The 18,083-nt window shown below is 40.3% G+C and overlaps 1 protein-coding gene across 2 annotated transcripts in view; it reads right to left on the bottom strand.

The window, feature by feature from the left end:
• The window catches only part of thsd7ba (thrombospondin, type I, domain containing 7Ba), a 156,908-nt gene that overhangs the window by 91,432 nt on the left and 47,393 nt on the right, over nucleotides 1–18,083 (bottom strand). For both annotated transcript variants that reach the window (XM_046054354.1, XM_046054353.1), the window contains exons 5-6: nucleotides 17,830–17,999; nucleotides 7,429–7,587 (exon numbers count right to left, since the gene is read on the bottom strand). In XM_046054354.1, the coding sequence (XP_045910310.1) occupies nucleotides 7,429–7,587; nucleotides 17,830–17,999 (329 nt within the window). The remainder of the gene's footprint in view (nucleotides 1–7,428; nucleotides 7,588–17,829; nucleotides 18,000–18,083) is intronic.

An 18,083-nucleotide genomic window follows, 5' to 3' on the forward strand; every position in this document is an offset into this window, starting at 1 on the left:
AGATAATGAGCCAAATGGCAGGCAAAGCAGGAGGTCCTTAAAAAAGTGTGAAAGCGGAAGTCATTGGGGTCAAGTCACAGTAGTTGGCAAGACTTTCACAAAGACACTTGATCCTAAGAATAGGATGCTTACAGTTATCGGACACCGGTATATTAATACAGGGTGGCCGGAGGAGCGGTTCGCCTTGAGATTATGCTTTGTAACAGCAGAATATACTTCTTACGAATGACTTACTCAGCAAATCCAGACTAGCCGTGCACTGCGTTCGGCGACGTCGGCCTTAACGGATCGTCTGTGAACAGTTAGCAGCTAACCAGATAGCCTAGATGAGCTGAGGGAGCTTTGTATAGTTTCTTCACAGGAAGAAAGCGAGAATGACTTGGGAGGGGTTGGTCGGCTGTGGTATTAGGAGGGGGCGTGCCCTGAGCACAGCTCGACCTGTCTGTCACTGACAGATGTTGTGTCATTAGAGCTTCCATAGTTGGTTACACCGAGGCGATTCCCATAGTGAAACACCGAACGGCGTTAGAAAAAGAACCAGAAGTTTTTCTTTACAGATCTTCTGTCTTATGTACTACTGTCAGGATATCGTTACAATTTCAGCAAATATGCCAAATGGTTAATTTTCAAAATAATTCCCTACTGCTCCTTCAAGTATGAGAGTAATTTTTTTGGCCTTGTATCTATGTTGTTAAATTCATTGTAGATGTATGAAACTGCTGTAAATCTTTTGATATAGCCAACGAGAACATTTTGCAATTAATTTCACTGGTAATTGACCAGATTTGACCTACAAGCTGGTCATTGTAAAATTGTACACTTCTCATCCCTTTTCCCAGCCAGACCCAGGATTCAAAGTGATGTCCCCCACCTGGTTCTTTATCTACCAGACCCCTACCATCTCAAATTTCCTGCAAACTGCATTAAACTTGTCAGTGATATGATCAGTGGTGTGCAAGATACTGTGCATGTATGTAACTCTGGCATAACCGCTGTCGTTGAAAATGCTGCAACTCACATTCTTTCACTTTTCATGCTTTCGCTTCTTTTTTTTATTTGCTCTTTACAAAAAATACCCAGATTTTTTTAAATTGCATGTCCCATTGTTGTTTTCATGTTTTCATGAATTAAAAACAATTACTCATATAATTAGCACACATAACAAAGCAAGGATAAAATGCAAATGAGGAACTAAACTAGGAACTACAGTAAAAATTAAACAAGATTAACCTAGTAAGCATAATTTCACCTACACATTTTAATAACTGATTTTTGTTCATCCAATTTCCGTCCCTGTTTTAATATTCAAAACAAACAGAGACACAGAAAATGTAAAAGATACAACCTTTCTGCTTTTTTATAAAGGAAAGATAAATATAATCACAATATCATGGCGTAGAGGGAAAAATTAATAAACTAAAAAAAAACTCCAACTGAATCTCCTATTTCCCCAGTGAGAAGCGAGACACTAAGAGGAGAGGAAGATAATGAGCCAAATGGCAGGGCAAAGCAGGAGGTCCTTAAAAAAGTGTGAAAGTGGAAGTGATTGGGGTCAAGTCACAGTAGTTGGCAAGACTTTCACAAATACACCTGTCTCTACAGTCACTGAGTCTCACTGTCACTGCAGCTGTTTCAGTTAATAAATTGGGGCCTACCAGCTGAGGTGTACTGGCTCCACACCATCACCTCTGTACTGTTAGAAATCTAATAACCATCAAAACAGCTCATTTCAGCTCAAATTCAGTCTTGTATTGTTATGTGTATTAACCCTAGAAAGTGAAGAGCAGCAGTCTAAATTAAGACCAACATTCTCCTGTTTTATTGTGTAAAATCATATCACTCTTTATTTTCATGGTTAAGAAAAATGCATTGTTCAAACGTGGGTTTTAGAACAATCACGAACATTTTGAAAAAGCTAAATTCATCAGAAAACTCATCCAGGTACTCCAAATGATCTCACTTCCTTGACACAATATTTTCACTTCAGAATTGTGAAACTCATTTTTATATTATTAGAATGTCTAGTTGTCAGGATCCATAGATTAGCACAGCTTATATTATCACTTAAAATTAACATCTAACAGGGCAGAAATGACAGTGAGAACACTTCATGATATTTGACCACTGCAGTATGGGTGTGAAATATATAGAGTCGCCTACAGCAGTAGCTAAGAATAGGATACTGTACACATCTAATTTCTTCTGTGATATAATTTAGATGCAACTAAAATCGAGCCCCAAGGCTGACCAGTTAATCTTATCTGACGGTCAAGTGTGAACAAAGAAAGTCCTTCATTCAGATGTCAAGTAAAAAGAAAAATCATGATTGAATCGTAGTGTGCTAGCTTTGTGCTGAAAGAGAAAAGGCAGTGGTTGCAAAGATCAGTAAAGATCTGCAGTTTGAAGTAATAATCTGTTCTCCCATGTGTCACTGTGGCCTGCCTGTGTAGTTTTCCTTTCCAGGGCTTTTTTTGTGGAGAGACAAGCAACGTAGGGAGGGAATTTAAGGTCGATGGGGAAATGATATGTGACAAAGGTTTTCAGTCCGACTAAAACTGGGGACATCACAATTACATGGTCTAAGATGTCACAGAAAGAGATATTCACAGAGAATACAGCAAATTATTGTCAGGGGTGCAAAACTTTGCATTACGGCAATTATGAAGAGAAGACACTTTTTAGAACCGCAATCAATCAAAAGTTTGTGTGAGGAAATATTAGTTTAAACCAGCTTGATTTTGTCAGTTAAAAAAAACATCAGAGAAACAAAAGGTCCTACTGGAGTGATAAAAAATCAATGTGGGAGATGTATGGTACTTCTGAAAACCTTTAAAGTTCCTTGACAAGATTATTGCAGTAAACAGATAAAAAAAAAAGGTCTTTAATTGGCTGATTTAATATTATCACACTACAGTGAACCAGCTGTGAGTCATTAATAGTCAGGAGAAATACACATTCAAGCAGGTGGCTAGGGAGACCAACACGTTCTCATGACGACCTAAGAATGAGAATGAGCAAGGGAGGCAGCAGGTGAAAATGTGTGAAAAATAAGTTGTGTTGTTGTGTTGCTGAACAGACATCCTGTAATGTGGCGTTACATGCTACGTATAAATTGCTATAATATTCTTTACCATTGTCACTAACTGGTTTTTATTGTGTGAACTATCACTAAAAGTGTGGCTTACTTATCTAAACTTATCTGGCCCTGCATATAGTCTCCCTCTATCTGTGTTCGTCCAATTTAAAAAGGGCCTCATTTTGACAATGGAGTACAGACAGAATATTTTCTGAGGCAGTTGGCAATTATAAATTGGGTGCAGGAGCTATTTGTATACATTTAAAAATTTAGCTGTGCAATATTCTTCCACTTTGCCTGCGCAAAACCCCAGTGAGGGCCTTTAGTAAATATGGAGAAAGAGAATTGAAGAAAGAAACTAAAGAAGAATTCCCTATGGAATGGCATCTTACACCACTGGATTTCCACATCACATGTACTTTCTGCTTGATTCACCTTGATACATCTTAAGTGTTAGTAATGCAGTGACTATAGGCAGCTTTTACATTCCATCATCTGTGTTCATAGACACATTGTCTTCTGTTTTGACAGAAAAAAATGACAATGACAGTGAGATCTAAAAGGGGATTTAGCATGACATGAACAATAAATGGCTCTAAATATGGTTTAAATTTGCGATTAGTAAATAGTCCGATAACATGATGAACATTGTGACACAATCATTATCATTATGCCAATTTCCTAAGTGACTAAAGTAATTGGCCAATATTTGATTCATATTCCCCACAATGATTATTTCAAGGCTGGATTTTTTGTGAAAAGGTTCTTACTGAGTGGACATGTTCTAATCTACAGTCTCTATCGACTACTGAGCTCTTCCAATTCCCTGATGACACAGAAAAATGTTCTTGTAGATGAAAAACGGCAAGATAAAATGCCTTTTCTGGGCTCCAGCACCTCCCCCCAGCAAACGTCCATGACACTTGAGCAGCAGCAGCTTTTCATTTTTGAGCCATACTCATTTCATCGCAGCTCTGACACTTGGCAGAAAGGTCCCACATTTTTTCTCTCCCCCTGGTGGAACTGTCTAACCCCCAGGATGCTCACTCTACAAATGACATCCCCCGACCATGTACTGGTGTGAGGCACCAGTTCAGGTGCCTGATCCACGCGGTGCTGCGCGGTGTGCCCTCGAAGAGCAAAGAGACTGTGGATCGATTGCAGTATTGCCCACAGCACTTACTGCTTCTTAAATCCAATACCACAAAAAACAATTTGGCATGGGCATGCCCCCATGGATATTAATAACTGAAAGGTTTCTTGGTCATACCAGGTTTATTTCAGGGAAACAAGGGCCATCCAGTGATTTTCAGCATACCTTTCTTCAGAAATACCCCTCCCTCCAGCTCTGTGACTTCTAGTAGGGGCATTACTAAAATTCTATCCACTAACCTCCCGTGTTCAATTCAATTTACCACATAGCTGCAAAATGTGATAGGCCAAGATAACGTAAAAAAAATGTGAAAATCACATAAAGCTACTGAGAGGCAATTTAAATTTGTAATTTTCAGCAAAGCAAAGCTGGGGCTGCATAAGATCTAGGCTACTTGGCTCTTTTACCTGAACGGATGGGATCCCGCGGGCCTTTCAGTTAGAGACGGATCACAGTTTATTCCGATGTTGTGAAACATGAAGGCTAAGTGCAAGTTGAATAGGAGCAAGAAATTCTCTGCCGCTCAAGGACCACGGGCGAACGACTTCGATCATAACAATGCCTACTACTCAATAACTGTTCATTGCTTCGCAGACCACAGAGCTCAATGCAAGTGAATTTCTATTGGTTTCGTATTCTGTCGGCTGTGGGCTGTGGATCTTTATGAATGCCATCAAAAGACAGTGTGCCACAAGAGAGTCCTGTGCAAAACAGCATGTGCTGTGTTTTCCACTCCTTGAAATATATTAATGACACTGTCTGTGAGAGGAGCTGGCTCGTCCCATAGAGATCCTGTGTTGGAGAGTGTGGTCACTGACCTGAACAATCCACACTTCAGTCTCTCCCCAGGGGGCTTTCATGCACATTTACTCACGGCAGGGACGAGGTCATGCTGCCCTTTTAGCATGCCAGTAACACACTAACAGCTCCGACAGTGCCGCACACCGACTGAAACACACACTACACTACACACACATTGTGTAGCCTCTCTAAAGCAGTCAGTCCTATGACACGCGTTCACCTGTGAAGAGAGACAAGAACATTCAGACAGCATGGGCACGCTGAATACTCGAGCACACCTACTCATACACACACACACACACACACACACACACACACACAGGAAGCATCTTATCTGTTGATTCTTTCACCCTCCTGGGGATTGAAAGCTGAACTACAGGTGTGCTCTCATTCTGTCTCTCGTCTGCTGTGGTTTGTACGTGTACTGCCTTAGTCCAGAGCACACTTCCTCTGCCAGCTGCTTATCAACAAACAATTTACGATTCAACCATATACTGCCTCTCTCTCCTGCTGACAACATCGCTCTCCTAGCCTCCGTCAGCCACAGTACCACTCTCTCTTTGAGTTTCAGCGTTACCAATGCATAACCCAATCTATAGTTTGGACATTCAAAACGTGGTGTAAAGCTAAAGTGAAAACATTAAAAATTAAACACGGGTGGTGTAAAGACCCCTGTTGACCATAATGAAGGTACTTAGCTCTTAGGCAACAATTGCTGTGAACAGCTGATTGTAAAAGTAAAACATGGCTATCTGCAGTACAACTGTACAGTTAATTGTTTTTTGACAAAGTGTTTATGATTTACCACAGGTCCATCTGTGCAATTATCAGTTTCAATTTTTAATCATATCAGCTTGTTAGTTTGCTATCTGTACTATCTTTTGGATGGTCTGTCCGTCCATCTGTCAAACATGATTCTGAGAGTTCTGCTTTTGAAGACACTTAGAAGGATGGTGCAGCTTCGAACATTTTTTGGCATTTAAAAGAATACTGATCTCATTTTTGTGGGCTTGTTACATTTCGTTACAGCAGCTATCATGTTAGTATTCAATTTGCAAATGAACTATTTTGTGATAACTTGTGTTAGCAGTGGTTGGTAGTTCATCTGATGTTAATCTTTATATTAACATCTGGTGCTCTGCTAATTTTAGTCCACTGGATGATGTTCCAGGCAGAATTAAGGGTGTAGCACAAAACAATAATATGTACAATATGCCTATGTACAATATCCTGTACATAGGCATTCTCGATGGGTCCTCCCAGCATCCATGGCTATTCATTCTAGTATCTATGTGGAACCTCCTCCTGTTCCCTGCCTGTTCCCTGTTGGTTCTTTGGATTGAACATGTTTCTGGATTTTCTGTTGGATCACCTTGTTTGCTTGGACTGCTCTGCAACCTCCAGAGAGGTTTTGCCTTTGGCGCCGGCCTCCTGCTCGGTCCCCAGTGTGTTTCCAACCTCATTGTTGGCTGTCCTGCTGACCCTTTGAACTCTGCCTGTCGGGTCCACCTCCGGGTCATCATCCTCCTGAACTATTGGTCCCCTGTTCCCTCTCTGAACTCTCCAGTTCCCCCTCTGTCCTGCTTCTGGGCCGCCGACCTCAGGTCCCCTGTTCCCTCTCTGTCTTGCCTTTGGGCCGCCCACCTGTACTTTCCATGGACTAAGAGACTGTTTTGTTCTGTGTTTTGGACTCTGACCCCCCCCGCTTTTCTCCTTCTGCCCACCCTGGTTCAGTTTTTTGGACTTGGTTTTGTGGGGTGGGTTTTTGTTTAAGAACGTCAGGGTATGTTCTTTAGGGGAGGGGTACCTGCTCTGCCCTACACCTGTTGTGACAACCGGATTACCATGATTAATTTCACACACTGAAATATGAATGTTCAGTGTTTCCATGGACACTGGACATGACCCTCTTCCAGCACAAACTGGATTATGTGACAACGTAAACTTTTTACTTTAGTTGTAACAACTAATATGTGAAGATTTGGATGATAGATGAAACTATGTAAATTTAGGCAAATAAAATGGTTAAGTGTGGCGTATTGATTTGGTGATGTTAGAATACCTACTATAAACCATATAAATTAAAACAATTGAGGTCTTTGGAAGTAAACATGGGTGCTTGCAGTTGAAGGTAAAGCACACAACAAATCCCCTTTCAACAAGCTACCACTTATTTCTGTTCATGTCACATCAGTGAAGTGCTTTTCAGCTTGTAGTTTTATATAGCTTTATTGTACCTCTTGTACTTTGAAATCCAACAACTACAACAGTCATACTCATCATCCACATTTACAGTGTCTACAATGACATAACACTGTCGACAAATTTACATGCGGTTCTTCAAATATTTCAAAAGCCAAAGCTTGTTCTGTCTCAAATCCTATTTATTCCAACATACCTTTCTTCCCGTGTGGTTCTTTGCAGTTGTCATGTAGGCAGGCACCCCAGGGTGACCACTGGGAGAGCAAGCACTGGTGCTGGCAAGGGATGATGCAGTGCTGGACGGCTGACGGGGGCTCTTCACCAGCGCATAGCCTGGCATTCACAGGCCTGGACACTGAATAAACAAGAAGAACAAAGGAAAGGATATACCAGGCTTAAGTCAAGCTCAGACACACACAGGCAGCAGTGAAGTGTGCGTGTGTGTGTGTGTGTGTGTGTGTGTGTGTGTGTGTGTGTGTGTGTGTGTGTGTGTGTGTGTGTGTGTGTGCATGTGTGCACGCTATTGCTGTCAAAAAACAAGTTTGGAAATGTAATGCAAACAGAAAATGAAGAAGCACTGTTATTGACTTCACTGTCATTGGATTGAAAAGTATGGATGTAAATTAGTTGTGATTTTTGAGTATTGTATGTATTAGTAAAGACTATAGCTGGGTAGATTTAGAAAGCTTATTGTGGAGTAAAAAATAAAAAAGCAAAATAGAACAGAAGGAAAATTGCTCTTCTCATGTCATGGCTGGCTCAGGAGAATATTAAATAGAGGGCAGTGGTAAGCTAAGGGAGTAAACAGGAGCTAAACAGGGAGATATTAAGGCAAGACACGGTATAACCAATTCACTCCTAAGCATGGCTGGTATCATTTGTAGATCAGAGAAAGCTCAGTCACCTGTAATAGGCTCTGACATTAGTCTTTCACACAGAATGAGAGGGCATTTTTTGCCTGTCCACAACATGGGGATTTATTCAATCTAATATTCCATTTTGATGCACCTCCGCACATCATTGAGTGGCAAATTTCCATTTAAATGAGAGCCCAAAGAGAAATTCACTGTCTATTGTGCATTTTGTCTTCTTAACAAAAGTAATTTACATGGTGTTTGATCTCCTCTGTAAAAATTGAGATGCTTGTTTAAACTCTTGCTTGCTTATGCATAAAATGCATAGTACAGAGCTTTCTGCTTTGTATTTGTCAATTGCATTACTGCAGTAGGCATCCAACAGGAGCAAATTGTTTTCCACATTACATGAACAAGTAGATCTCTATATTGCAGCCATACAGCCACATCTGTCTACATTAACTAATGCTGTGCAGGTCACATTAAAGTAAACATTACAATTGATGTATTGATCTTTGCCCCTCACATCCATTGGTTCAAAGAGCTCTCCTCATTTATATTATATATTCAGCTAACATATTCACTATCCAAACACTCTTGATCTAGCATTTCTCTGTACACATTTGGTGTTAAAGGGGCATCCCATTGCAACTGCCAAAACACCTCAGCTATGAAATTAAGCTACCCAAGACTTATCTGAAAAAAAAAATTGTTATTATTAAATAAATGGTTATGTTTATTGGGAAGAAAGAGTCTGATTTGCAAAAAATATATAGTTGAAAGCCATGAAAAACTACCCACTGTGCTTAATTAAAAAGATAAATTAAATACTTGGTATGCATGTGGTCCATTTCTTGTAGTGATTGATTTTATAAGCCTAACACTTTGATTTTGTTTAATTGAAATTTTTTAAAAGAGTATCACTTTTTTACACACAGCTATTTGGAGTTTTTTTTACCAAGTCTTAGGCAGAATCCTAGTGGCCTGAGGATAGAAGCTCTGAGCCTCTCAGCGCTGGCCTGGTGTATCTTTCCGATCGCAGCAGGGAGAAAAGACCATTATCCGGGTGGTTGGTATCCTTAATGGTTCTCCTAGCTTTATTCTCGCTGCCCCTGGTGTAAATATTCTTTAGGCTTGTAGAGCACCACCTATTGTATGTTCAGCCAAATGAACAACTTTATACAGGGCTTTGCAATCCTGTGTGGTGTTGTTTCTATACAAGGCGGTGTTGTTCTCTGTCACTAAGCTCTCAATGGTGCAGGAGCAGAAATTCCTCATGCCTGGAATATGAAAATAAAGTGCCTTGCCTTTCTCACCACTGTGTCAGTATGCAGCGTCAAGGTCAGGCCCTCTCTGATGTGGACACCAAGATATGTGAAGCTGCCCAACCTCTTCACCACCCTCAGGACCTGTTGATATTAAGAGGGGGCATAGTTCCTTCTCTGCTTCTTCCCATAGACCACTATCAGATCCTTAGTATTGCTGACATTCAGCAGTTGGTTAAAGTTCTGACACCAGTGGGTCAAGTAACCCTAACCCTTATCTGTGATCAGGCTGACCGCAGCTGTGTCGTCAGCAATCTTGATGATGGTGTTGAGTTGAAAGTGGCTACATAGTCGTATGTGTACAGGGAGTATAGCCATGGGCTAAAAACACAGCCCTGGGGTTCTCCCATGTTAAGGATGAGGTTAGAAGAGGTGTTTCCCCCCCCACTCTCACCACCTGGGGTCTGCCTGTCAGGAAGTCAAAGAGTCACATGCACAATAAGGTGTTTAATCCAAGGTGCTTGAGCTTTGTGACTAGTCTGGAGGGGACAATGGTGTTGTGATCTGCAGTCACTGAACAGCAATCTTATAAAGCTCCCTTTCTTGTCCAGGTGTGAAAGGGAGCTATGTGAGATTAACAGAATCAGTAACACTGGTTGTCTTAGTGATTCTGGCAGTTGTTGTTAAATGTTGTATGCTTTTTCATCTGTATTCATATCAATGTTATTACCAAATTCCCTTTAGCTTCACGTAAAACCTGGTTAACCTGTGGTGGTTCTGGGTTTTTAACGCAGCTAACAACAAAAGATCTTTGACACTTTGAGTACATATACAGTACTGTACAGTGCAAAAATCTTAGGCAGGTGTGAAAAATGCTGTAAAGTAAGAATGCTTTCAAAAATTTTAATAAATTAACAAAATGCTAATTGAAATCGGAATCAAATCAATATTTGGTTTGACCACCCTTTGCTCTGAAAACAGTATAATTTCTTCTAGGTATACTTGCACAAAGTCAGGGACTTTGTCGGTATATTGTCAGGTGTATGATTAAACAATTATGCCAAACAGGTTCTAATGATCACCGATTCAAAATGTAGATTGAAACACAATCATTAACTAAAACAGAAACAGCTGTGTAGGGGGGATATAACTGGGTGAGGAACAGCCAAACTCAGCTAACAAGGAGAGGTCGCTGTCAAATGTTATTTGGCAATGACTGAGCATAGCAACAAGACACAAGGTAGGTATACTGCATCAGCAAGGTCTCTCCGAGGCTGATTTCAAGGTAGACAGGGGTTTCCAGATGTGCTGTCCAAGCACTTTTGAAGAAGCACAAACAAACAGGCAACGTTGAGGACGTAGACAGTGCACTTACGGCCAAATAGCAAGACCTCTGACATGGTAACAAGGCCAAGAGACTCAACTATGCATGGACAATATTTATATTGCATGGAAAATATTTGGCTATAGCAGAAAGGTTGAGAGCGGGAGAAGAATGAGTGGCTACAGGCAACAGTGAAGCACGGTGGAGGTTCCTTGCAAGTTAAGGCCGCATTTCTGAAAACAGAGTTGGGGATTTGTTCAGAATTAATGGTCTCCTCAATACTGAGAAGTACAGGCAGATACTTATTCATCACGCATTACTCTCAGGGAGGCATCTTATTGGGCACACAAAGTTGTAGCATATCTACATTGTTTTAATAAATTTACGTGAATTAATACCCAATTATGAATTTTAATATTCAGAAAATATTAATCCATAAACCTCTCATTTTGTGGGGTATGGTTTTAATAATTATACAATTATTCACTAGTGATCAATTAGTTAATAATCGCTCAATTATCTTAAATCAGTCAGTCAATCTCATATCGAAGGGTAAATTCTCTTGGCAGGGACTTCGAGACAGGCAATACACACAGAATTCATTTGGTTAACTTACAGTGAAATTTATTAACTAACTAAGGTGAATATAAATGCAGTTACATATACATCAAAGAAATAAACAATGGCTGAACAATGAGAATGTGGAGGTCTATTGTGGGAGAATTTGACTCATACGGCAGCTAATGAATGCAATTAGATGATAACTCGGTTATATTTGTCTAGGAGTTTCAAGGATTAAATATATTGGACTAACCAACTATTGGACATCACTGACCACAGAATGCAGGGTTTTGGTCTTACTTCACACTGGCAGAGTCCGTGCATTCTTGGTTAGGACAGCTTCAAGCCGTCAGCCATTCGCTTTCTTGCCAGGGAATTGCTCCGGAGGACCTTTTGTAGGCTTATTGAAGAAACTTGTAGTGGGGACCAACCCTGGTGCGGGTCAAAGGTTTGGTCGTCCTTTGTTACTGCTGGCGGGACCACGGGCTTGGCCCGGGCGACGGGGATCAGTGTAAGTTAGCTCGAAATAAAGCTTAAAACTTGGTCGTTCTTCAACTAAACTTGTGTAACTTAATGGACTGATAACTTTTAATAAAACAAAACCAAAGAAAACAAAACCCAAGTAAAGTTGCTGTTAAACGAGGGAAAGCTGAGGTCGCGGCACTTCGCGCGTGTAGCTTGAAACGAACAAAGGGCATTCGCTGCGCCGGGCCAAACTCTTAGGGCTTTGCCGGGAGAGGGGGCATGCTGGGCACGTGCCGAAGTGCCGTTGAAGAGCCAGGACTATGCAGAGGACAAGAGAGAAGAGTGACAGCGTGTGTGTCGTGGTTGTGGGGGGCGTGGTTCCCAGAGGGCAGTCCTTGTTTCCCTGAGGGGGCTTTGTTTCCGGTTTCCGAGAGAGCGTTTTTTTTTAGACATTAAAAATCAAAAATATATTTGCGCGTATTGTAATCAAATATCTTCCCACAATCAAACCTCAATTGTCAAACAGTTGTACTGTTCTTAGTTTTAAGCACTTGATAAGGGAAACAATTGTCAGATTATTGGACATGATAAATACCGAGTGACATTTATACATTAACGGCATTTCAGACAATGGCATGCAATACTTATTTTGTCCACTTGGGGGAGCTCAGGTTACATGAGGATAGCTTGGATTAACCCTAAAACAATCTTTGCTCAGGAGCTGGGGAATTTAGTTATTTAACCTTAAATTCAAGCTGGCAAATTAATCGAGTATAGGATTTCTTTATCATCTTTTCTAAAGGAAGTGTCAGAAAGTATTGTGAACAAGCATTGGTTACACATAAAAATAAAGGAATGACATTAACCTTGCTGAAAATTAAAACACTGCAAAATTAACTTATTTAGATTCTTTTCAGCAACAAATAACAACAACAACAACATGGTAACATAACTACTCAAATGTAGTGGAAAGACCTAGTCAAGTAACTTTTAAAGATTTAATTAAACAAGGTAATGCTTTGAGTTTTGAGGAGACAGCAGTCTTTGTTTACACAAGTTCAGGGCTGTCCCTGGTGTCCTGGATTTTCTCACACCTAGGCGTGAGAAGATGAATATCCTTTGATGTGAGGTAATTCAACAAAGAGCAAGGTCAGTTGCTATGGTTACGCATGTGGAGGGGCAGTTTAGGGTTTCCTGCCCTCTCTCACGAAGAGTTTTGATATGCTGTTTCAGGAGAATGCTAATCTCAGGTCAGTGTTCCTATTGTCATCTTAACAGCCAAGCACCGCGTTATCTGGCTGCGGCATCAGAGGTGGCACGTTTTACGATCAGACTTCCCAGAAACAGCACTTAGGGAAAACGACCTTTCACCTTTTCCTTTGGAGTTGCTTCAGCCGTCTGTTAAGTTGATATCCCAAACCCCCTCCTCCTTCTCTCCGGAGAAAGAGAGAAAATTTGCAGTAGTCCAAATTTATTTGGTATAAAATGCACAAATCCACACTGTTGGTACACTACAAAGTTCTTCTGCAGCATGACAATCATCCCAAAACATACAGTGAATTAAGTCATTAAGAACTAGCTTCAGCATAAAAAAGAACAAGAAGTTCTGGAAGTGACGGTTTGACCCACACAGAGCCCTGATCTTAACATAATCAAGTCTGTCTGGTATTACTTAAAGAGAAAGAAGCAACTGCAGCCGCTTAAATCCACTAGAAGCATTGATGCTGATGAAGGCAAAGGGTGGTCACACCAAATATTGATTTGATTTTCCAATTTTTCTTCTGTTCCCTCACTTTCCATTTTGTTCATTTATAAATATCATCTATTATAGGGACTGGCGACCTGTCCAGGGTGTAACCCGCCTTTCGCCCGATGTCAGCTGGGATTGGCTCCAGCCCCCCGCGACCCTGTACACAGGATAAGCAGTTGACGACGGATGGATGGATGGATCTATAAAAGGGGCATTAGGGAGTTTTCAGCGGCCACTAGTGGTGCGGTTTTGAGATTTCAACCAAGTGTGTGCTTGTACGTATGCTCGCTTGAACTGATGAGCGAGCGTGATTCCGAAACACAACCGCTTTCATACAGAGATCCTGCAATAAATGCAGAAACACCGGCATGCAGGCTGTAGCTTTTCACACAGGCATATTCAGGCTCTGTTACTTTAACGTTCCTGGCTCAGAGGCAGCTCAACAGCCGGCTATTGACAGACAGGTAGACCGCTTCACACAACATGCTGGAAACTCAGGTAGACTCCCACTGCAACGTTACAGTAATAGTTTTATCAGCTTGAAGTTGATAACGGTTACATGATAATGGTACATTTACTGCATTTAGCAGACGTACTACATCGTTAGATGAGACAGCTAGCTTGTTAGATCGCCTGTCTGCTTTTCAGTAACTATCTTTACTATCTGTGTATCTTTCACCAGAGGCTCAGCAATGTCCAGTGACCTAGACTGTATAATGTAAGGAGATTGTGTCACACTTTATAACAGTTAGACCGCAGTAAGTAACTGTAGTGTTCGTGGATGGGTCTTCCTCTGTGTTGTGTGTCCCTCTTGTTGCAGTGTTATATATATACACACACACACACATATATATATATATATAAAAATATACACATACATACATATATCTTTAAAGCTTACTTTAAAGCATTTTTCCCACACCTGCCCTTTGCACAGTACTACAGTGTATCTATGATTTTGCGTATCACTGAGTGATACCCACAGTCATGATTCAACTATAGAGAAAGCTCATAATTTAAGGATTACTCTTTTAGTTTAGTTTTAGTTCCACAATTCTTTCCAAAAAAATTTAAAAAATCCTGCTACAAAGGACTGAGTTTTATGATTGTGGCAGAAGAAAGAGCAGTTTGTTTGGGAGGTAAAAAAAAAGAAGAGACAGAGACAGAGTAGCATGCAGAATGAGCAGAGCCACCACTGCTGAATGACAAAGGAAAGTGTGGCATATAACAAAACTCAAATTTTGCAGGAATAGCAAATGTTAAGAGAGTTAGGTCAAAGCTCCACACTGTAAAATTTATCAGGACCAACCTTTTCTTTGTTTATATTCTTCACATCAAGTTAAAAGAGGACAAGTGCAGAGCAATGAAAACACAGCATCTAAGGTTTTCCTCAATGCATAGTTAAGAGCAGTAAACAAACGTAATGCAGGCTTCACAACCAGCTAAGCTGATCTGGCCCCTAAATACACAGTTTAAATAAATTTAACCAACAAATAAATAATTAATTTTTTTACACCACTGATATACTACATGAATCCTACAATGTTACAATGTGCAACTTGGGATTATCACAATAAAATGTATGTATAAATCTTACAATTACGCTATTGGCAATTTACATTTATCAGATGCTTTTATCCAAAGCGACTTACAATTGCTATGTCTGTCAGAGGTCACATGCCTCTGGAGCTACTAGGGGTTAAGTGTCTTGCTCAGGGACACAATGGTGGATGGGTCACAGTGGGGGATTGAACCCAACTCTCTCACACCAAAGGCATGTGTCTTATCCATTGCACCACCACCCATATACTGTGTGGATTTGCACATACTGTACATGTATATACACTGTGAGCATTGAATAGGACTGAGTATCATTTGAGGTTTTGTTGATACCAAACAATATGTTCTCGATGCTTAAATTTGAGAAATATAAACATATTTTTCATTTCATTTTTTCATTTGGAAGTTACCAAACTCTTTTCTGAACACAATCAGTTGCACAAGAATATTGCCTAAATAAAATTTAGACCAGAAATTCAGTGGTTGTTTTTGATATTCGTTGCTACAGACACATTTCAATCTCAACCTAAAAAGTGCTGAGGTTCAATACCGCGTCCTAAGAGTAAATGGCACTAATTAATGTATGTTAAATTCAGTGTGATGGGTTACCATCTTGCAGGTTGGTCAAAGTTTGTCTGCCTTTTCACTCACCTGTCCCTCAGCTGCAGTGATTTCATCATGCTTTTCGAGGTAATCTGACTGAACAATTAACTCCCCACTAAGCTTAAACTGGCTTTCAGCACTGCCTTTAAGACAAAAACCACAACATGAGATGTGGTTCTTTCTCCTTTTAACTTACTAAAGACAGTAACCTTCTACTTTTCTAACTTGAGTTCTATGCATTGACTGACTACTTTACCTTATGCTACCTGTCTACATTATATTACATCTTGTTAAATCTGCATTATACTAACATAATGCATAATAACATAAGCATAATTCATAGGCAGAGGGAGGATCAGGTTCCGCTTGATGTTCAAAGTAAACGCAAACTAATTTATCCCCTTTAATACTATCGCTGATGTACCTTGATTTAATGTAAAAATACACTGCCCTGCAAGTCTGCCATATTTATCAACCTCATAAAATTATTTTACTTATTTTTAAAAAAATGCCCGTTTCTCCTACAATCCAGGCCAGACACAATTACACAGATGCTTGTACAATACCACACCTACATCAATGTGATTTAGGCATTTAGATTTCTCGCAATAACATAAATGGGAGAAGGAGGTAAGACTGAAAACATTAAAACATGAAAACTTTGGCTGTAATAATGCCTGTCTTTATGTACATTTTGAGATCATTCATGTGTGACTACAGCAACAGGGTTTGAGAATTACCAGCTACTGTTATTGTACAGAGTTTTCTGTGACATTTCCACCATGCATCAACTAGGAATCTTGTTATTCTTATGAATCTTGTGCCATGCTAGTTGCTAGTGATGACAAAAGCCTACCAAGCAGCTGTTGGTCCCCTTTCTCCTGATGAACAGGTGTTTAGATGCAGATACTTTGTATGAACTTGTAGAACATAAAAGTTTTCTACAGTGCACTCCAAGAAAGGTATTTTCACATAGATGCCAAATAGAGATGTGCCTATTATCTAAAAAGGACATTAGAGTTGTGATATAATTAAGAATTACTGAGGTAAATGTTATTTACCTTTTATGTAATGCATAACCATCCTTCAACAGGCACTAATTGTGGTTGTATTTGTATTCTTAGGATAATGATCTAATAACATCGAAATGTTCATTTTTCACAGTCAATGGTGCATTTCCTAATATAGCACTTTTTAGCCAGAGCCGAACAAAGCCGTTCACAATGCCTCTTATTCACCCACGCACACACTGACGGCAGCAAAGCTGCTGTGATCATCCGAAGTAATTTGGTCTTGTGTCTTGCTCAATTATTTTCTGGTGGGAACATTACTGCCTCGCAAGGACGCTAGCATGGCAATAGATTTCTTGGCCCAGTTCAGTCACTACCTGGCGTCTCTGCTAGTTCCCTGGCAACATCCCGGTTATGTCAAGACTCCAGCAAATACAGAATATATCCCAGCACATAACCCACTGAATAACCATAATTTATCAATTTTACATGTTGGTTTTGTAAGGATTAAACAGAAGAGTGTTAATTAGTGAACTTGCTTGTAGGCCGATTTTGTAACCTTCGGACCAAGTTAGCTGTTTCTCCTTTTTTCCAGCCTTTGTGCTAAGTTAAACTAACCAGCAGCTGCCTTCAAATTTACCGAACAGAAATGACATTGTATCAATATTTTAATCTAACTCTCAGTAAGAAAGCAAATAAAATGATTTCACAAAATGGCAAACTATTCTTTATGAGAGGTGCAACATCTGCATAATAAAATACATCCCAGGCAAACACTTTTTAATCCCATGCAGCTTTACTTCTTTTTCTGTAAGGTGTAAGTGAGGGGATCTTCCTTAAAACTCCTAGCAATTGATTTTCATCCTGCTCTGTGGTTGCCTGGCTCTCAACGTGACATAAGTGACGTTTAATGTGAAACTGAGGTGAAAATGAGCTATTTCAGATGCAGAGTAGTGTGCCTTTAGCCACAGTATATTCAAGCTCAAGAAAACACAAGGCAATCCTTACTGTCTACTTTAGCTACAGCAACATTACATAATACTGTAATGCTCTGGTGCTAAGTTTCACTTTAATAATGTATGCTCACAGCTTATATCAAAATACTCCACTGAGTTTACTTGGAATTTATTGTAGTTGTATCTCCTGAGTCACCATGTGCTTCCAGCAAGCCATGGGTCAACTGTGATGAAGGCAGTTTTTCATACCCTCCTTCCTGTGATGTGGTGCTGACTCATCAGGGACTTGAACGCAGTAGGTCTTCCTGGTCTGGATCCCCGCTCCACACAGAATACTGATGTTAGCGAGACGCCGGTCCTGCTGGCTCAGTAAAGGAGGGATGCGACACTCGCCCCAGTCAGTGGTCCTCCACACATACCTGACAGAGCACACACAGACACGCAAACACATTTGGAATACAAACAAGCAAACAGCAGTTAAGTTGAGTCATTGCTGGAGTCAC

Source organism: Micropterus dolomieu, linkage group LG07 (assembly GCF_021292245.1).
Source record: "Micropterus dolomieu isolate WLL.071019.BEF.003 ecotype Adirondacks linkage group LG07, ASM2129224v1, whole genome shotgun sequence".
NCBI classification, from domain to species: domain Eukaryota; kingdom Metazoa; phylum Chordata; class Actinopteri; order Centrarchiformes; family Centrarchidae; genus Micropterus; species Micropterus dolomieu.